General features: G+C 53.1%; 1 protein-coding gene across 1 annotated transcript in view; it reads left to right on the top strand.

Annotated features, from left to right (window-relative positions):
• LOC130038923 (CAP-Gly domain-containing linker protein 1-like) overlaps nucleotides 1-21,172 on the top strand; it is a gene marked incomplete at its 5' end in the record, with an annotated part of 68,248 nt that overhangs the window by 18,335 nt on the left and 28,741 nt on the right. Inside the window, 6 exons of the mRNA XM_056130713.1 lie at nucleotides 2,543-2,715; nucleotides 3,090-3,158; nucleotides 4,846-5,007; nucleotides 7,646-7,660; nucleotides 7,826-7,861; nucleotides 14,990-15,142. Coding sequence (XP_055986688.1) covers nucleotides 2,543-2,715; nucleotides 3,090-3,158; nucleotides 4,846-5,007; nucleotides 7,646-7,660; nucleotides 7,826-7,861; nucleotides 14,990-15,142 — 608 coding nt within the window. The remainder of the gene's footprint in view (nucleotides 1-2,542; nucleotides 2,716-3,089; nucleotides 3,159-4,845; nucleotides 5,008-7,645; nucleotides 7,661-7,825; nucleotides 7,862-14,989; nucleotides 15,143-21,172) is intronic.

Here is a 21,172-nt window from a genome sequence, read left to right as displayed (position 1 = left end):
CCTCCCCACGCTGTCTTGTTTTGTTCTCTTTTGGGGTCACACTTGGCAGAGCTCAGGGCTTTCTCCCACCTCTGTGCTCGGGATTATTCCTGGCGGGCCTCCGGGATTGAGCCTGGGCAGCACTGGGGCTTCGCTCTCCAGCTCTTTGGCCCCTGCATTGCATATCTTTATGCAGGGTGGAGCTCACTCCTAAACTGAACATCACCGTTAGCGTCTATGACAGGAATATAAAAAGATTCTGTGTGACTTCACGGAAGTATACCTCGACAACATAATTCCATAAGTGCACACACAAGCGTTCATACACACAGTCACTCATACATGTACACGTAGTGCATACCGTATATACACAGGCTTATGGGTATACACACACAGGCACATACATGCATAAACACAACGCTCACTTGCACACAGGTGCGTGTAGACATGCCCACTGGAACATACATGCACACATACATACATGCACACAGGTCCGTGCGTGACCTGTGGAGGCCTCCCGGGTTCATCTGTTGGCTGAGTTGCTCTTCTGAGGTACCAGGCTCCCACAGAGGGTCTGGCCTTGCTGGGATGGAGCCTGGGGCCTTACACACATGCGCCGGGCAGAGGCTTTGGCATCAGCATCCTGAGTTCAGCTCGTGGCCCCGACCTTGCCCAGCCCCTCAGCGCGCGCCTCCCCCCATGCCAGGGGTGCTGCTTTCTCCCTGCTCCGGCGCCTGAACCTCACAGTCTCGTCTCCATGGTTGGCTGAAAGAAGCCCAGCGCTCCTGTGCTGGTTTCCTCAGGGAGCTGTCTCGGGCCCAGGAAGCACATGCGTCTGGCCTGCCCCTCCCGCTCAGGTCAGGAGGCTCAGGGAACACCGCTGCCCGCCTCTCCTAGTTTTTATTTTTGCTCTTTGGGATTCACATGGCAGTGCTCAGGGACTCCAGGCGTGGTGCTTGGGGGCTACTCCCGGTGGAGGGGGGTTGAGCCCGGGTCTTGGTGTTAGACCCCCAAGGCTGCCAAGCTCTTCCCAGCCACCCCTTGAAATCCGAGTTGACTGCAGTTCCCGGGAGCACTGCACATGGCTGGCCCGAGAGCTCGTGTGCTCCTAGAAATTTTAGTTATTATTTTGTTTTGGAGCCACACCCAGGGGTGCTCAGGGCTTATTCCTGGCTCTCTGCTTGGGGGGTGGGGTCACTCCTGATGGTGCTGGATCTTGAACCTCTGCAAGCACCTTCCCCCACCCCCCCCAACAGACTCTTTGGCCCTGGGGACGGCATTTAATCGGACCAGATATACTTTAAGTGTATCGGGAAATCACGGCCAGGTCCTTACGCAGAGGCAAGGATGATCCTGCTCTCCGGACAATACCAGGTGGCTCGAGAGCTCCCAGCAGGCAAAGCAGCAGAGGACAGACTGGGCCCTGTTGGGCCCGTCGGTCAGGAGGCGTTTGGCAGCAGCTCAGACGATACGGGGAAGCAGCAAGAGAACCTGCGGCTGGACCGCAGCAGGGCGATAGAACAGGGATGGCCGGGCAGGAGCGGAAGTCCTGGCCACCCTTGCCGCAGCCCCCGCCACCGTGTGCCCGAAAAATGAAGATCAGGTCCCGCCTTGTCCCCTCCTGCAGGGGCCGTTGTGCAGAGAGGGATCTGGGTCTGCAGAGCGACCATGAGCGACCACGAGCCCAGGATAGAACGGACAGGACCCCCGGTCCCCGCAGCCCTTCAGCCCACTCCCCTCCCCTCCTCACTGTCTTTGCCTCTTCTCTCCTTCCCTTTGTGCTTGGTCTTTCCCTGAGCTGCCCTTGCTGTCCTGCTCGCTGGGCGTGAGCCCTCACACATTCTCACCCACCACTTTTTCCTTATTTTTCCCTGGACTTTGGCCATGCCCCAGCAATATTCAGGACTTACTCCGGACTCTGCACTCCGGAGTCACTCCTGGTGGGCTCGGGACCCTCTGCGGTGGGTACCTGTTATCCAACTCAGGTCAGCGGCGTGCAAGGCCAGAGCCTTTCCTGCAACTTTATCATTCTAGCCTCTCATCCCCCATTTTCGAAGGCAGATGGCACAGGGGTCTTTTATAGGGTCACACCCAGTGACCCTCGGGGGCACGGGGCCATTCCCAGAGACTAGAGTCTCTGGTTACTGCTATTCAGGCATGGGGCGGGTGCCCAGGAGAGCGAGGTGAGCTGGAAGGAAGAGGAAGAGAGAAGGGACAGGCTGCCCAGGGAGACACTGACGGACCTGCAAGGCTGAAGATGCTAGAGCTGGCCTCAAGATCAAGCCAAGGGCGCAGCCTTAAGAAAGCTCAGGCCAGAGCAGGCTGTGGAGGGGGCTGCCTCCGGCTCTGCAGAAGAGTCTCTGGATTCCCACGAGGCCCGAGGTCAGTGGAGCCCAGGTCCCGTCCAAGGATCTTCGGGAAGGTTTCAAGACGTTTCTGCTAAGAGTCGCTGGCCCATATGCAAGGATGCAGCACTGCTCCATGTGCTTTGCCGAGGATCACCGCGTGCATGCCCGTGTCAGCCGCCCCCATCCCCTTCATGTCTCTTTTTCCTTTGTAATTGCCAGAAACTTCCTCCACTATGCCCACAAGATCTCCAGCACCACCGCCCTCCAGGAGGCGCTGAAGGAGAAGCCGCAGCACATTGAGAAGCTGCTGGCTGAGCGGGACCTGGAGCGGGCGGAGGTGGCCATGGCCACAAGCCACGTGGGGGAGATAGAGCAGGAGTTGGCCCTGGCCGGTGCGGGCACGACCAGGTGACGTCTGTGCAGATAGCAGTGCCGGGGCCGAGAGACGCCTGCGGTAGAGGCTGGGCGTGAGCTTGGTGCAGGCGGTGCAGGGTGAGGCGGTGGGTCCCTGTCTGCCGTCGTTGCGGTGGCGTCCGGCACGTGGTTTGATCGCATGCTCCTTCTACTCGCTCCGTGGGGGTATAGGGAGTGCCGAGTTGTCCGCGCCGGTGCTTTTGTGGTGTGGTTCCCCTCTGGCCTTCCAGAAACACCGCAGCTTAGGTGGGAGATGCGTTCAGCTTGCCGCGGTGACAGGTGGCGGTGCCAGCCCACAGAGGGTTGTCGGGGGCAGGCGAGGCCACTCACGCACCGTTGCTTCTACAGCACATTCTGGAGCTGGAGGCCAAGAACGACGAGCTGCGGGCCATGTTGGAAGCAACCGACTGGGAGAAGGTGGAGCTGCTGAAACAGCTGGAGGAGGAGAAGAGGTGAGGCCGTGCCCGGAGCTGGGGGCTCCCTCGGGTGGGGCACTCCTGGCCTTCCAGGGCTGTGAGAACCAGAAACCAACGGGTGCCCAGTCTGAGCACGGCCTCACCGGGAGGGCTGCGGGGGGGAGCTCAGTGGAGCCAAGCCACCCCCGGCCCTCCCTGCTGTGTCCACCTGGCCTGGTATTCAGGAGGCCTGTGCTGGGTGGCAAGGAACTGTCCTAACCCAGTTGGGCCCTCTGGGAATCCCTGTGGTTAAGTCCCAGTCGGGAGGAAACCCACAGTACCCATGGGGCACGACAGCAGACAGACAGGGCTCAGACTAGGCTGCAGACAGACAGACACGGGGCTCAGACCGGGCTGCAGACAGGCGGACGCGGGGCTCAGGCCTGGCTGCAGACAGATGGACACGGGGTGCTAGCCGAGACTGCCTTTTCAGATGGGCTCCCGGCAGTGTGGTGCCCAGGGGCACTGCCAGTGCCTGGCTCAGCTCCTCAGCTCCACATGCCGACTCGACACGTCCCCTGGGAGCCCCTCCGCCCGCCCCTGCCCCCGAGTCGTTGGCTGCTTCTCCCTTAGGGGCTCAGTTGTTGTCCCAATGTGGGGACAGGCGCTGGCTGCGAGGGACTGGCATGCGCCGCGGGTCAGTTTTTAACCACCTCTGTTAGCTGCGAGGCAGAAAGGGTTGATATGACACTGCACCTGGCGTTTGCTCGGCCTAGCTTCCTCCTGTAGCCTGTGGGTCCCACCCAGTGTTCGAAGCTGAGGGGACTCGCTGACTTTCTTTTTTTTTCTTTTTGGGTCAACCTAGCAATGCTCAGGGGTTACTCCTGCCTCAGCACTCAGGAATTACTCCAGGCATTGCTCTGGGGTCCATAGTGGTATGCTGGGAATTGAACCCGGGTCGGCCACGTGCAAGACAAACGCCCTGCCTGCTGTACTCTCGCTCTGGCCCTCCCCGACTCTCTCAGCCCTCCTGTGTGTGGAGCCGGGGGCTGGGTCAGGCGCATCTACAAGATGGTGGCCCTCATGGGGGGCAGCAGTGACGCCCCTCACAACGTCTCCCTCTCCCCCACAGGAAAGTGGAAGACCTCCAGTTCCGAGTCGAGGAGGAGTCCATCACCAAAGGCAACCTGGAGGTAAAGCCCGGGCAGGTCCCAGAGGCTTGCAGGGTGCAGGCAAGGATGCGGGGCGGCCTGGCCGACCCCGCCGGGACCACTTCTGCTGGAGACTCCGAATCAGACAGGGATACCTGGGGTCATGCACCTGGCAGGGCCGGGCTGACACATCTCTGCTCCTTGGGGCTGGAGGCTGCTCTTGATGAGCGTTTTTCTCTCGTTCTGACAGTCGGGTCTATGCCTTTGCCTCAGCTTTGATTTTCAGTCGAGCAGCACAAATCAAGTCCTTTAGAACCCCATTTTTTGGAAGCTTTTCCTTAAAACAAGAAAAAGCAAAGAGTCAGTTTGGAAAAAAAAATTTCTATTTCTGCTTCTGTTCCTGCCTGTTTTAAGTTCATGGAAATTTTGTTTTCCCACCAGAAGGAGGTAAAGGCCCTGCAGGCGGCCTCTGAGAAGCTTGCCAATGAGAACGAGTGCCTGAGGACCAAGCTGGACCATGCCAACAAGGAGAATGCGGACGTGATCGCCCTGTGGAAGTCCAAGCTGGAGACGGCCATCGCCCCGCACCAACAGGCCATGGGCAAGCCGAAGGCATCCGTGAGCCAGGGCGTGGGCGCCGAGGCGGCCGAGCTGGCCGAGCTCAAGATGCAGATCGAGAGGCTACAGTTCGAGTACCAGCAGGAGGTGGAGAGCCTGAAGGCCCAGCAGGCGGCTGAGCGTGCAGCGCATGCCTCCGAGCTGCAGACGCTCAGGTCGCGGCTGTTCAGGACAGCCCAGGAGCAGAAGAACAGCCTGGAGGCCGCACGGGCCAAGCTCGAGCAGATCGAGGACCAGCACCTGGTGGAGATGGAGGACGCCCTGAACAAGCTGCAGGAGGCGGAGATGAAGGTAAAGCACCTGGACGGGTCGCGGGCCGTGTGTAGTCAGCAAGCCCAGGCCCTGGCCAATGCCACGGCACAGCTGGAGGCCACCCAGCAGAAGCTCTTGCAGCTCGATGGGCTCTGGAAGGCCAGTTCCGAAGGTCAATTGGGAATGGAGAAGCTCAGGCAGCAGCTCCAGGTGGCTGAGCGGCAGATTCAGGAGTTAGAGAATGCAAAGCGGGCCGAGAGCTGCAGGTTGGTACTCGGGCGCCCTTGCCCACTTCCACGCTCGCTCCCTGCATGCTGTGTGTCAGTCTGTTCACCGCCGTGTTCCGGCTTGGTGCTGACAGGTCTCCCGGTCACGTCCCGTGCGGTTCCCTCTGAGGGGACTGAGAAGGTGTCGGCACGATTCTGGGGCTGTCATTGGTTCCCAGCATCCGGATGCTGTGCTAGCCATGGCCCCGGCTAATCGGGCCCGTCTGGGGCCTTTCTGAAACAGAGAATTCTTCACGAGGCCAGTGAGAAAACAAGATAGGAGCCCCCAGAGCAAACTCTGCCCCCGCCCCTTGGGCCCGCTGCATACTCGCCGAGTTCGCCCAGACACTTGGACTCGAGTCAGGCCGCGAGGCTCTTTCCCTGTCCTTGCTGACCACCTGCTCGTGTGACGGGCTTTGCCCTCCTCTCCCCGGGGCGCCTCAGTTCCCAGCTGGTGCTCGATGCCTCTGAGCCTCTGAGCTCCCTCAGGGCTGGTAACGTGGCCCATCTTGGTATTTCTCATTGCCAGCCCCTCCCTCCCTGCAGCACAAGCCCCCACCCAGCCCTGCAGAGATTTCATCCCTTTCAGCCTCTAAGGGGTGCTTGGGCCAAGTCCGCCTTCCCGCATGGCCCTCTGCTGGCCATGGGCATGGACTCTCATGGTAGCCCTGACCCTGGGGAAGGACGAGACAGTGAGATCTGGGCCAAGCCGAGGAAGCTGCAGTTCTCACCAAGTTCCCTCGAGAGATGCCCTTTTCCTCCTATAGGATTGTCGTGTCAGGGACGCTCCCTCACCCCCAGCGCCCCCCACGCTGGGCACTTTGTTGGAGAAACTTCTCTGTTGGCCAAGATGGAAGGGCTGTGGGCTTTCTAGACAGGACTGACAGACATAACAGAAGGGCCCTGAGACCCCCGGGAGTTCCTCTCAGGAATCAGGACTCCTTGGCTGGCATTCCAGAAACACCGGCTGAAACAAATGGAATCAATTCCTAGGACACAGCAGGGGATAGCTGACCCACTTGTTCGCATCAAGATGTAACAAACGTCAAGTTCTGGTGACTGCTGTCTAGTGTATTAGAGGGTCTTCATTTTAAATTTCATATTGAAACCCCTCAAACTTTTAAAGTCACAGAAAAGAAACTACAAGAAAGTAAATCTTGGGGGCCGGAATGATAGTACAATGGGAAGGGCATTTGCCTTGCATGCGGCCCACGTGGGTTCGATCTCCATCATCCCATAGGGTCACTGTCATTGTCACTGTCCTCCCGTTGTTTATCGATTAGCTCAAGCGGACCCAGTAGCGTCTCCATTGTGACACTTGTTACTGTGTTTGTCATATCGAATACGTCACGGGGAGCTTGGAAGGCTTTGCCGTGCAGGCGAGATACTCTCGGTGAGCTGGCCGGGTTACTGCCAAGGAGAAATTCCTGAGCACTTAGGGTGACCTAAAAGGACAAAAGAGAAAAAAAAAAAGATAACCTTTTCTTCCCTTCCTCCCCTCCCTTTCCCTTTCTTCCCTGTTTCCTCCCTCCCTCTTTCCTATGCTTAGCCTCCCTCCTCCCTTGCTTACTTCCCCCATTGGTGCTGCAGTTCCAACTCGGGCCTGGTGTATACTCCAGTCCTTTGTGCCGTCTCCTCGCCCCTGGAAAGTCAGTCTTTCTCAAAGGCTTTCTTATTTTCTGGTCACTCCAAAGTTAGGTCTAGAAAACGCCTCTGTTTGGGCTGTTTCAATAACCACTAGACAGTTATCACCAGAACTGCCGGCGCCAAGGCCTTGGCTTCACGAGCTTCAGGCAATCACACTCACCTCACGCCTCTGTTCTTCGGGGTTGTGTTGGGTCATGGGCTTCTCATACGTGTTTTCTGTTTTGTTTTCCCCTTCCCATTCCTGTTTGTCTCCTTGGTCCATTCACTCCATCCTTGTGACTCTGGTAGGCCGATAGCCTGGCCGAAGAGCTGCAGGGGAAGGGGCTAGCGCTTCGTAGTCTTCAGGAGAACTTGAACGAAAGCGGCCGAGCTGAGGGGCCGTGTGTGTGCGCGCGTGTGAGTGTGCATGTGTGTTTTTTGTGTGCATGCTGGTGAGCAGAGCAGAGGGGCCGTGTGTGTGCGGGTGTGTATGTTTGTGTGTTTGCGTTGTGTGTGTGTGTGTGCTCATGTGTGTGCGTGTGTGCTGGAAGCGGGCAGGGGGCCGGCGGCTGACGGTGGCCCCTGGCTCCCCGCAGGAGGAGAAGGTGGACGTGAGCCGCAGCCAGTGCCAGGCTCTGCAGGCCGAGCACACCAAGGCCAGCGTGGAGAGCCAGGGGCAGTACGAGGAGGCGCTGCAGGCCCTGCAGAAGCTGCTGCTGCAGGCGGAGGAGAAGCTGCAGGCAGCGGAGGCGGAGAACGGGAGCCTGCTGCGACAGGTGGCCGAGCTGAAGTCGCAAGCCGATAAGGCCAAGGTGGGTGGGCGCAGGGCAGCACCGCGGCTGATGGCGGCCGTCTCGGGGTCGGGCTCTGTTGGGGGGCCTCGGCCTGCATCCGCAGACACTTCCCCCACCTGGCGGCGGCTGTGAGAGCAGGAAGGGGGTTGCTCCCGGGGCCCCCGGCAGAGCATGCGGAAGCCCAGGGACCCCAGCTTGGGTTTTCCGTTTTGTTTTGAGCTTGTTCAGTAAGTTCAGGCCTTCGTGTTTTCACTTGATTGCTCAAAGGCATTTTTTAGTGTGTATCAGAGAAATGTTAAGGTTTGAGGCTCAGTGGAGAGAAATAGAGCGGCTGGAACTAGTGCAGCAAGAGGGCACTTGCTGTGCACGTGACCCACTGGGGATCCCCAGCATCCCCCATGGTCCCCCAAGCAGCCAGGAGGAAGCCGTGACCTCTCCGGGTGTGAACCCCAAAACAAAAAGGAAAAGAATGTATACATAACATGTACCTATGTGTCCATCTTTATATACATACAACAAGTGCATTTGAATACATATGTACGTATTTGGATACATTTTTAGTTTTACATGCTTTATATCATGTATAGTTTATATATTAATGTGTATGCGTATACATATATGTGCTTGTATGTATATGTGTGTATACATATCTATAAGCCAATGGAAAGAAAACGGAAGCGGGGTTACATCAGAGGAAACCAGGGCTGCTGAGTGGCGGCCGTGGCCTGTGTGTGTGTTGGTGCCCGGCCTCTTTCAACCACGCACCACAGCCAGGGCTACGTCTCCTCTCTGGACCACGTGCACGGCCCAGTTCTGTGGCCAGCAGCGTCGTGTGCATGCTCAGGTCAGTCCCATTCCGGTAACATGGCCGTCAGCGGTCAGCTTCCCAGCACATGCCAGTAGCCTGCTGCGGCTCATGACTGCTGAGCTGGACAGAGAAGATAGCCCTTGCTGCAGAAAGTTCTGGAAAGTACATGGCGGTTCAACTGTGGTGTGCATTGAGACTCAGAACTGAAAACACACAACCCGTTGCTGCCGGGCAGGGAGAGCAGGTGAGGGAGACCCTGACCCGTGTGCGGCCAGTCCTCCTGGAGCCCCTCGGACCCTCCCAAATGACTGCAAACACTGCCCTCCCATTGCTCATCGATTGGCTCGAGCGGGCCCACTAATGTCTCCATTTTGAGACTTGTTACTGTGTTTGGCAAGCAAAAACTGTTGGCTTCAGTCTCCAAAGCTTGGTGGATTCGTCTGGATTTTCTATAAAGTGGATAACTTTTGGGACTAAGTCCATTTCCTGCCTCTGTTTGTCCCTGTGAAAATCGTTTGACAAGCAGTGGTTGCTTTTCCCTTCCCCTCCTGCACAAAGTTCCAAAACAAAATACTTTTTGTAGTTCTTTGAATTGTATTGAAAACTAGTTTTTGAATGCATCCCTTCTAGGACAGAGTGATGGATTTTATAATAGAAGAATTGAAGTGGGGGGAAAAATCTTATGCCCCAATGTCAAGATCCAACTGTACTTACACCTTCCGGGGAGCTGTCAGGAAACATTTCAGACGGCATTTCAAAAATCAAATCGGCTGATAGTAGAATGGGTAGGGTACTGCCTTGTACTCGGCCAACCCGGGGTTGATCCCCAGCATCCCGTATGGTCCTCCGGCCCTGCCAGCAGTGATCCCTGAGCACAGAACCCTGAGCGAGACCCGAACACCAGCAGGTGTGGGGCCCCCATCCACAAAATAGGCAGGTAGTTATGTTGACCCTAAGAACCTAACTGTGTTTGAGCCTCTCCATCCTGCGTGTGTGTGCGTGTGTGTGTGTGTGAGTGTGTGCACGTGCGCGTATACACGCGTGTGCAGGTAAGACTACTCTGCCATTTTCATTTCTGGTATTTAGGCCACATGAAGTGCTTGGCTTGCTTGTGCCCACTTGATCTCATTCTTGTTTCCATTCTTCCCCGCTTTTTGTTTCTGCAGTCCTTAACTTGCTTATTAAGCTCGGCCAAAGAAGAGATGGAGCTGATGTCAGAGGATCGCAGGGCTCTGAGGTCAGAGAATGAATTGCTGGCGAAGGAGAAGCTCTGTCTGAAGTCCGAGAGAGGGTGGTTTCAATTGCAACTCAGAGAAGCGGAGGCCAAAAACTCTTCGCTGCGGGAAGAGCAGAGGAAGCTCTGGCTGTTGAACCAAGCGATTCGCTTGGATAAGGAGAAGGTCATCGAGGCCAGGTGGGCCGCGGAGAAGCTCTGCCAGCAGGAGCGGCTGGACCGAGAAGCCCTCGAGGCGGAGAAAGAGAAAGTGCTGGAAGAGGGCAGGGCGGTGCAGGAGGAGCTCCAGAGGGTGGGCGCGGAGAAGGACGCACTGCAGGTCGCCAAGCTGGGGCTGCAGGCCCTGGTGGAGGAGCTGCAGATGAGCAAGAGCAGCCTGGTGGCCGAGTGCAAGAAGGGCCTGGAGGAGAGGGGCCAGCTGGAGGAGCATGTCAAGAAGCTGGTTCTGGAGAACCTATCCCTGGCCAAGGACAAGGACAACATCATCCAGAAGCTGCAGTGCTCCTACGAGGAGCTGGCTCGGGATCAGAAGTCGCTGGTGCAAGAGATCGAGGAGCTAAAGGCTGAGAAGGAGGAGGCCGCCCGCGTGGAGTCGGCCCTGCGTGAGCAGCTGAACAGCCTTGGCGCCGAGAAGGAGCTGCTGGGCCAGAAGGCCACTAAGCTCCAGCGGCAGCTGCACTGGCTGCTGAAAGACCAGGCGCTGCTGGAGGCGCAGCAGACCGAGCTGCTGGCCGAGCGGGAGGCGTCCCTACAGGCCCTGGTCTCCCTGGAGGACACCAGGAACACCAACGCGATGATGCAGAGTAAGGTGGGTGATGGTAGTGACCAGGGCTGTGTAGGCCCGGCCTCAGCCCTGAGAGAAACCATATCCTGGGCCATAGTGATAGCACAGCGGGGAGGGCGTTTGACTTACACACCGAATTCCCAGGTTCAATCCCTGGCATCCCATATGGTCCCCTGAGCACCGCCAGGAGTAATTCCTGAGTGCAGTGCTAGGTGAGCCAGTGCCCTCTGACCTCACAGCCACACTTTCCTGGGCTCGAGTGACTGCTGACAGCCTGAGCTGTTCCACCCTAGCCAGGAGTGATCCCTGAGCACAGAGCTAGGGTTTAGTCCCTACCCCACCGGGTGTGGCCCCCAAACAAACCAAACTGACTACCCACAAAGGTTCTAGATAAGCATGTATACATACACAGACATGTATATATGTATATATGCGTGTATGCTTCAAAAGAGTCAGGGAATATCTACCATTTAAAATATCCGAGAATGATGCCAGAGCAATAGCATAGCAGGTAGGCTGTTGGCCTTGCACATGGCCAACCCAGGTTCCATCCCCGGCATCCCATATGGTCCCCGAAGCACCGCCAGGAGTACTTCCTGGGTGCAGAGCCTGGAGTCACTCCTGAGCAACGCCGGATTGTGACCCAAAAAGCCCCCTCCCCAAATTAATTGGTTCATTAAAATAACAGAAGCCAAAAAGAGGGAAGCTGAGGAAGGAGGGGCTGTGCTCCCCTGGCGCCCATGAGAACCAGGGGCCTCGCACATGCTGCCGGAACCCCACCCCCACACGCTCCCAGCACAAGAGGTGATGCTTAAGGAGTGAGAGGCCCCATGGACAAGGAAACATCCCTTCAGTCAAGGGGTCATGTCCTTGCCAGAGCCCTCCAATGCCCTTCCTCTTGCTGCTCTCCCAGAACCTGGGCTTCGCGCTCCCATCACATTGGCAAATCTTCACTTTGCCAGAGTTGAACACCACTTTGGAGCGCTTCTTCCCTGCCAGGAAGGTTCAGTCGCAAATGGAAATGCCCACTAGCATGTGGCTGTCCCAGCCTCATTGCGCATGCTCTAGGCCCAGAGCTGGGGGAGTCTGGTCCTCTGGGCCGCCTTCCTGCTTCTTGCTCCTGTCGAGGGAGACAGCTGGGTGGGGTCCTCCGGGGTTTGCACACTTGGCTGCAGTCCAGTGCCCGCACCTACCATCACCAGGCTCGGGTCTGGCCTGCAGCAGGAGTCAGCCTTGGGGCCTCCTTGATGTCTCTCCTTCCCCAACCCCCCTTCCATCCCACCCGGGTCTGCAGCGCTTTATCCTTTGAATCCTCTCCAAGGAAGGGGACCATCTGGGTCCCAGTGCCCTGAGGAGTTCCCGCACACCCTCACTTCCTGCACTTCTGCACTTAACAGTGGGCTGAAGTGAACTTTGCACGTGGGCTGTGCAGGTGGACCCTGTATGGGCTTGTTGGGAACTGAACATTTCCATGTTTTGTTTTGTTTTGTTTTGTTTCAGCTGGAGGAAGAGAGATCTGTGTTTCTTGGCTGTAGTGTGGGATGGCCTGGGCACTCTCAGAGACTGGCCATCAGAACTTGCCCTGAGGGAGAAAAAGAATCAGTCTGTTTTTCTGGTTTTATTTACACTTTCTTTGGGGGCCACACGTGGCGATACTCCAGGCTTCCTCCTGGCTCTGCACTCATGAATCACTCCTGGCTGCTCTCCGGTGGCCCCAATAGGATGCCAGGGATCAAACCTGGGTTGGCTGCGTGCGAGGCAAGCACCTTTCCCGCTGTGCTATCACTCAGACCCAATGCGCCCGCCAGTTTTCAAGTGAAACATGAATGTTTGTGCCTACAGTCATGCTTACTTTTGTAAAGTGGGATTTCCCCCCGCCCCATTCATTTGAAAGAAGTGAGTCTGTCTTTGTCTCCCTGCTCTTAGAGGAACCAAGGGGTACCAGCATCTCCTCCTGGGGTCTTCCCTGGGCACCCGGGAGCTTGCGCTCAGGAAGGGAAAGGGGAGCTCTGGCTGCCTCCAACCCTGGGGCGGGGACTGGAAGCGGGGCCCAGCCTCCTCTGTGGCGGGCTCCCATGGCTCCCGCAGATGGCTCACCGTCTCACGCTCTCCTTGAACACAGATTGATTTCCTGAATTCCGTGATTGTGGACCTCCAAAGAAAGAATCAGGACCTCAACATGAAAGTGGAGATGATGTCCGAGGGGGCTCTCAAAGGGAACGGGGACGACCTCAACAATTACGACAGCAACAACTTCGGCCCGGCCACCTCATTCTCTGCACTGTGCAGAAATCTCCAGCAGTTCCTGGATTAGATAGCAAGTACTTGTGAAACACCTAAAATAACCAATTTACTGTCTTTACAAAGTTTACTTTTTTTCCACTGTGGTTTTAGATGAATGTATGATGAGAAATTCAACATTAATAATTTTGGATTTTCTTATCAGAAAAAATTAAATGAAGGACCTGAACCATCAGAAGGTGATCATCCAGTCTGAATGTATTTATCTTCATTTGTATGTTTTCTAGTTCTGTAAAACGTGATAAATAATGTATCATCAGGGCTACATGTATTATAAGAACTTCTATAATTGTATATATGCTTTTGATGTATTTTCCTCTGGAGATTATCAAGTGTCTCACCAGTGAAAGATTGTAATCCATTGACATTTTGAGTAATAAACACGATTGAAATTGTTTCACAAACTATGTAAAGCAGTATTAAAATTTGAGCAAACAATGTTCTATATCTACTTGAATAAAATTATTTCCTTTTTGCCAGTGATAACTGATTATTCTCCGGTTTATTTATAAAAGATTTTTGGCTAGCAATCAAGAACTATAGAGTCAAATAAGTCAAAGAGTTGCTACAATGGAATTCTGATACACCAATTTCTTTTAGTTTCTTTATGTTTGTGCCACACCTGGTGATGTCTTAGGGATTATTCATGGCTCTGCACTCAGGAATCACTCCTGACAGTGCTTGGGCAGACTATACGGAACGTCAGAGATTGAAGCCAGATTGGCCAAAGCACATGCCCTACCAGCTGAACTATTGCTCTGTGCCTGTATACCATTTTCTTAAAAGTGTTTATCTTGGGCTAAAGAGGTAGTACAGTGAGTAGGGTTCTTACCTTGCATGTGGCTGATCTGGGTTCAATCGCAGGAATCTCATCCAGTCATCTGTGCCCTGGTAGGAGCAGTCTCTAAGTGCAGAGGCAAGAGTAAACTGTAAGAAGCACTGGGTTGGGGGTATGGTGCCACCAGCAGGTCAGTCTGTAGCTGTGAGGCAAGTGCATCAGCAGCCTGATGGCGCCTTCAGACTTCCAGGTACCCCCAAATTGCTGCCATGCCTTGGGTCATACCCCAAAAACGTGGGGCAGAGTTTACCAAGAAAGTAAACAGGCAAAAGTTACATACATAGCACAGATGGTAGGGCGTTTGCCCTGCACGCTTCCTACACGGCCAACTAGAGTTTGATTCTTCCGCCCCTCTCGGAGAGCCTGGCAAGCTACCTAGAGTATGTCACCTGCATGGCAAAGCCTGGCAAGCTACCTGTGATGTATTCGTTATGCCAAATACAGTAACAAGTCTCACAATGTTTCTGAGGAAAATTGATAAATTGATGAACAATGAGAAGACATTGACAGTGACATAAAATAAGAAGGGAGCCTGAGGCTAGTCAGGGTCGAATACACAGTATCCCACTGTTTCTTTCCTTTTGTTCCCACCTGCAGTGCTCAGGGCACGACTCTGGGGGTGCTGGGGGCGTGGTTCTGTGGCCTGTGAGGAAGGCTGCGCTCCTGCTCCTCCTGCATCTCTCAGCCTCCTGCCGCCCCTGCCTCCCGCAACCCTCCTCCCAGTTAAAACTGTGAGTTCCGGGGGCGGGGTGGGTGACTCTGGTGCCTGATCCAGGAGCTTGGAATCAAATCCGTGGACTCAGACCTGCAAGGCCGGTGCTCCGCCGCCCAGTTACACCCCTGCCCCCCACCTTTATCTATTTAGCTTGCCCACTCCTCCCATCTTGTTTTTTTTCAAAATATTTTGTTTGACGTGCACACCCTGGATCTCGAGTCCAACCCCTGGCTCTGCGCTCAGGGTCACTCCCAAGTCCCCTTGGGGCGTCCTTAGGGTGCGGGGGGGGGGGTGGATCCTGGTAGGCCTCGTGCAAGACAAGCGCCCTCCCCGCAGTAAATCGATTCTAACCCCGATGGACATCGCTCGGATGGAAGATGCCTGGGACCCCACAGGCCTGTTTGGATGCCTCGGGCCCCTACGCAGCGGTTCACCCATTCCCTGCTGGCCGTCTGCGGTATCGCAGTTCGGAGCCAGTGTGGTCTCTTTGCCGCGGTGCGCCCACCCACTGCTGGCCGTCTGCGGTATTGCAGTCTGGAGCGCGTGTGGCCCCTTTGCCGTGGTGGTCCCGCCCCCTGCTGGCCGTCTGCGGTATCGCAGTATGGAGCGTGCGTTCAAGGTGGGAGGTCTGTGAGTTGCGTGTGCGCCTGCAAACCCACCCAGCCTGCCTCACACGGGTGCAGTCGCTGAGCCCACCCCTGCTTGCACCTACGGGAACCATAGTGACATTATGGACCTGAAAGGAGGAGACACAGGATGGAAGGACTCTTCCGTGTCTTTGGGCTCATAGATACCAGGAGTAACAGTGACACTCTCTGTGACTGTCCACAGCGCCCCAGCTGCCCAAAGCTCACCGTGGTTGTCGTAGACCCTTTCAACAATCATTTATACTCTTAGAAACATGGGGCCGGAACGATAGCACAGTCAGAGGATTTAATCCTGACTCTGCATTCAGAAGTCGCTCCTGGAAGGCTTAGGGCACACCTGTGGGATGATGGGGCTCTAGCTCCAGACAGCCTCGTGCAAGGGAAACCCTCTACCCAATATGCTCTCTCCAGAACCTTCCTACTATGGTTCTTCCTTCCTTAGGAAGGGTTCTTTGGATATTGTTTTTGTATTTTTTTCTTTTTTGGTCAAAACTGCCCAGCTCGGGGGTTCTTCCTGGCTCCGCACTCAAGAATTACTCCCAGCGGTGCTCAGGGGACACTATGGATGCTGGAAATCAAACCGGGGTTGGCCGCGTGCAAGGCAACCCTCCTCGCTGTACCATGCTCTGGGTCCAGGCTCTGCAGAAGCGTCTTGAAGATTAGGGGTTAAGAGTCAGCTGAAGGGTTGCAGCAGAACCTAGAAAGGGAAGCCGTCTGAGCCCTGCCCTGTTCTGGCTCAGCTACTTCCCATCCTCTCAAGTCTCCACGCGTCCCCCAGCTCAGAGGCTCTCTCAGACCAGACAGTCTGAGTGTTCTGGAGCTTCAGTACATAGGCCCTTGGTGAATTATTGGGTCAAGCCCTGGGCAAATCCGGGGAGGTCTGGAAGATGCAACCTTTGTTTACTTTGGTTTCCCTTGACAAATGACCTTCACAACCTGAGTGATTTAGCGACTTTCCCAAAAGTGCTTCCTTCACAGAACCAAGAAAACTTCCCAGGGCTGGAGAGATAGTATTGGGTGAAGGTGCTTGTCTTGCTGGTGACCCTGAGTACAGAGCCAGAAGTAGCCTTGAGCATGGCTGGTGTGCCCCAAACTCCCTCCCCACGGAAACCAATCAGACAACAAAAGAAGCAAAGATAAATTAGAAAAAGCCCTTGCTGGGGTTCCCTGTGCTAGGAATAAGGGTAAATAAAGAATACGATTTTGTACTATAAATCACGGTATCAGGGAATTAGCTAAACAGGTTGGGGTGCAGGCTTGCTTCCCAGTATTCATGGTCCCGGAGTATAGCCGGGAGCAGTGCTTGAGCACTAAGTTGGGAGCTGCCACGAAGGACTGCTGGGGGTGGCCACATATTCTGGCCACACCACTGGGAGCTGTGGGGGGGTGTATGTCAGTATTAGAAAGGAGAGAAAGCACTGGGGCTTAGTTGGTGATTTGGGGGAAGGGTCTGAGGCATTGGAGGCTGTGGTTGGTATCAACCTCAGGGGATTGGACCCATGCCGGTATGTGCTCTACGATGAAGCCACACACCCTCATCTCTCAATACACTTATCTGGTTCTAAGGAGAGGCGAGACTCAGCTATCACTGCAAAGAAGCAGCAGTTTCCGATGTTGGCGGCGATAGAGGGAAAGTGGGCTTTCATCGGTGGCACTAGGCTCCTGTTGGTTTGTTGCTGGTTTGCTGCATTTTTCCAGAGTCTCAGGGAAACATGATCTGGGCTTGGAAGTCTGTGGAACTGTTTATGTCTAAAAGAACAGCATGAGCCAGAGAGAATTACAGAAGGCAGGACTCTTGCTTTGCACGCAGCTGACCTTGGTTCTATCCCCTGCACCATATGTGATTCCTGCCAGGAGTGATCCCTGAGCACACCCTCCCAAACAAAACAAAACAAAAACAAGACCAAATATGTTTTCTCTGTCAAATAGATTGTTTTCTTCTAGGACCTCAAGTAACTTTGATAGGTCATTGTAAAAAGTCCAAATCTGGGGTAATTTTTATTCTTGGCTGTAGTTGAGGAGTGGTAAAAGTTTCTTTTTCTTTTTTATTGGGGGGGAGGGGAGTGAGCACTCGTGGCAGGGGTCAGAGGACCTGGGGATGGAACCCAATTGATGTGTTCAAGGCCATCACCTTACTGAATGTACTGTCTCTCTAGCTCCCAAAGATTTTTCAGAACTTCTAGGACCTCAAGTAACTTTTGCACCAAGGAAGTCATATGTAGGCTGGAGAGATAGAACAGGGCTTAAGGTTCTTGCCTTATGTGGGCCCAATCCCAGGTTCATCCCCCACGCCTCGTGTGGCTCCCTGGGCATCACCAGGAGCAATCCTTGAGCACAGAATGAAAAATAACTCTTGAGCACTGTGTTGTCAAGTATGGCCCCCTCCACACCCCAAGTGGAAACAAAATGAAGTAGTAGATAGATTGTCAGCAGGAACTCTGGGCAATGACTTCTTGGGAAGTAATGAAACCAAGATGGGGTTTGAAGAAGTGACTCTTTCTCCAACTCTAAAGTAGAAAAACATATTATGGCTGGACCCACTTTGTGGACACAGGAACTAAGGCCTGATAAGACTCTAACTGGCACCAGCCCAGGTCCAGTAAAGGCTGGACCCCTTTTTGGAAAGAAGATACAGCAGAAGAATGTGATAGGAAATGAAGATGGACCATCGAAAGTTTCAAATGTTGGGGCCCAAGCTATAGCACAGCGGGAGGGCCCTTCCTTGCACAGGGCCGACCCCAGTCCGATCCCAAGTGGTCATCCGAGCCCCACTAGGAAAGATTCCTGAGTGTAGAGTCAGAAGTAAATCCTGAGTACCACGGGGTGTGGTCCCAAAACAAAAACAAGCAAACTGAAAATTAAACAAAACAAAACAACAATACCAAGGTATTTTTTAAATCTAGGGTGAAAATCCCACACATGGTGGTTTGAAAATCCCACACCTATACAATCATTCCGCAAGGCCAGTATCGTGCCCCCAATACTGTGTGTGTGGGGGGGATGGGGTGGGTAATATAGGGTGGCTGACTAAAAAAGCCCAAGTTCTCTCTTGAATGCATCTCTCTCTCATTCACTTTCTCTCTCTCTCTTTCTCTCTCTCTTCTCTCCTCTCTTTCTCTCTCCCCTTTAACTCTAAGTTAAAACTTTTTGACTTCACTATTTGTCTCTTTCTGAAATTCTTTTCTGGGAGGGAAGGCAGCATTCCTGGTCAGACTTAGGCCTGCCTTTCTTTTCCTGCCAAGAGTAACCCCTCTCTTCACTCTGGGCCCCGCAGCTCCCAGAGCTGGGAGGTCGGGCCAAGTCCCTTGTAAATTCTTTCCCGCAACACTAATGCTATAGAAAATCAATGGTGATATGTGTGGTGTTGGAATTATGTGTCCGCGAAAGCACCAAGAACAGTGTTGTGAATCATAGAACTATCATCCAAACAAATATATTACAAATAATATAGTTTTGGGCTGGAGTGATAGCACAGTTGGTAGGGCATTTCCTGCCTGTGCATGCAGCTGACCCAGGTTTGATTCCCAGCATCCCATAGAGTCTCCTGTGCACTGCCAGGAGTAATTCTTGGCATTTATGATGAAAACCCTCTCCAAAATGGGGATAGAGGGGACTTTCCTCAATATAGTTAAAGCCATTTACCACAAGCCTACAGCAAGCATCATCCTCAATGGGGAAAAACTGAGAGCCTTCCCACTAAGATCAGGGAGGAGACAAAGATGCCCACACTCTCCACTGCTTTTCAAAATAGTACTGCAATGGCGGTTAGGCAAGAAAAAGATATTAAGAGCATTCAGGTAGGAACGGAAGAAATCAAGCTCTCACTATTCGCAGATGATATGATACTATACTTAGAGAATCCTAAAACCTCTACTAAGAAACTCCTAGAAACAATAGACTTGTATAGTAAAGTTGAAGGCTATAAAATCAATACCCAAAAGTCCATGGCTTTCCTATATGCAAATTGTGAGAGAGAAGAAAGTGACATGAAAAAAACAATCCCGTTCACAATTGTGCCCCAGCAAATCAAGTACCTAGGAATCAGCTTAACTAAGGAAGTAAAGAACCTGTACAAAGAAAACTACAAAACGCTACTTCATGAAATAAAAGAGGACATGAGAAAATGGAAAGATATCCCCTGCTCATGGATCGGGAGAATTAACATTGTCAGAATGGCAATACTTCCCAAAGCATTGTACAAATTCAGTGTGATCCCTATAACGATACTCATGACATTTTTCAACTAAAAATGGAGCAAACACTCCTGAAATTCGTATGGAACAATAAGCCCCGAAGAATAGCTAAAGCAATTCTTGGGAAAAAGAAAATGGAAGGAATCAGCCTCTTTAACTTCAAACTCTACTACAAAGCAGTAACAATTAAAACAGCATGGTACTGGAACAAAGGCAGGGCTGCAGACCAGTGGAACAGAGTTGAATATACTGACAGCTTCCCCCAAACATATGATCATCTAATCTTTGAGAAGGGAGCAAGAAATGTGAAGTGGAGCAAGGAAAGCCTCTTTAACAAATTGTGCTGGCAAAACTGGACAGCTACATGCAAAACAGTGGGCTCAGATCTCTGCCTAACACCATGTACAAAAGTAAGATCAAAATGGATTAAAGACCTCAACATCAGACGGGAATCCATAAGTATTGTCAGAATGGCATAAGGTACATTGAAGACAAGGTTGGCAAAACCCTCCATGACATCGAAGCGAATGGTATCTTCAAAGATGTCATGCCACTGGTCAAGCAAGTGAAAACAGAGATAGATAAATGGGACTACTTTAAACTAAGAAGCTTCTGCACCTCAAAAGAAACAGTAACCAAAGTACAAAGACAGTCTACAGAATGGGAAAGGATATTCACCCAATAGACATCCAACAAAGGGTTGATATCAAGGATATACAAAGTACTGGTTGAACTCCACAAGAAGAAAACATCGAACCACATCAAAAATGGGGCGTCGAAATGAACAGAAACTTTCTCAAAGAAGAAATCTAAGTGACTAAAAGGCACATGAGAAAATGCTCTACATCATTAATCATCAGGGTGATGCAGATCAAAACCACAATGAGATATCATCTCACACCACACAGAATGGCCCACATCCAAAAGAACAAAAGCAACCAGAGTTGGCGCAGATGCGGCGAGAAAGGGACCCTCCTTCACTGCTGGTGGGAATGCCGGCTGGTTCAGCCGTTTTGTAAAACAGTATGGTCGATTCTCAAAAAATTAGAAATTGAGCTCCTATTTGACCCAGCAATACCACTCCTGGGAATATATCCCAGAGAGGCCAAAATGTATACTCGAAGTGACATCTGCACTTGTTTGTTCATTGCAGCACTGTTTACAATAGCCAGAATCTGGAAAAAACCTGAGTGCCTGAGAACAGATGACTGGTTAAAGAAACTTTGGTACATCTACACAATGGAGTACTATGTAGCTGTTAGAAAAGATGAAATCATGAACTTTACATACAAGTGGTACTACATGGAAAATATCATGCTAAGCGAAATGAGGCAGAAAGAGAGAGACAAACATAGAAAGATTGCATTCATCTGGGGAACATTAAGTAACAAAATAGGAGACTAACACCCAGCCTGATGGCACCTTCAGACTTCCAGGTACCCCCAAATTGCTGCCGTGCCTTGGACCAGACCCCAAAAACTTGGGGCAGAGTTTACCAAGAAAGTAAACAGGCAAAAGTTAGGTATGTGGGAGACACACCCACAAACCATCTCCAGTTCAGCTCTATATTTGGAGGCATCGCCTCTCTGGTTCCTGATTGAACTGCTTAACGGCCATGATACCAGACACTCAGAAACAAACCTCGAAACCCAACGGTTTTTGGCAGAAATGTGTCGAGTCCCTGCAGTAAGTTACAGGCGCTGGACCACTCCAGGTGGGAATAGATTTTGTGCCTTGGCCTGTTCCCCCTGGCAGCCTGCTGGCTGCCATCTTCCAGAGGCCATTGGACAATCAGGTTTGGGCCCACAG

This window comes from Sorex fumeus, unplaced genomic scaffold (genome assembly GCF_029834395.1).
Source record: "Sorex fumeus unplaced genomic scaffold, SorFum_2.1 ptg000081l, whole genome shotgun sequence".
NCBI lineage: Eukaryota > Metazoa > Chordata > Mammalia > Eulipotyphla > Soricidae > Sorex > Sorex fumeus.
Note: the sequence above shows the minus strand (reverse complement) of the source record. Positions and strands in the feature narration are given on the sequence as shown.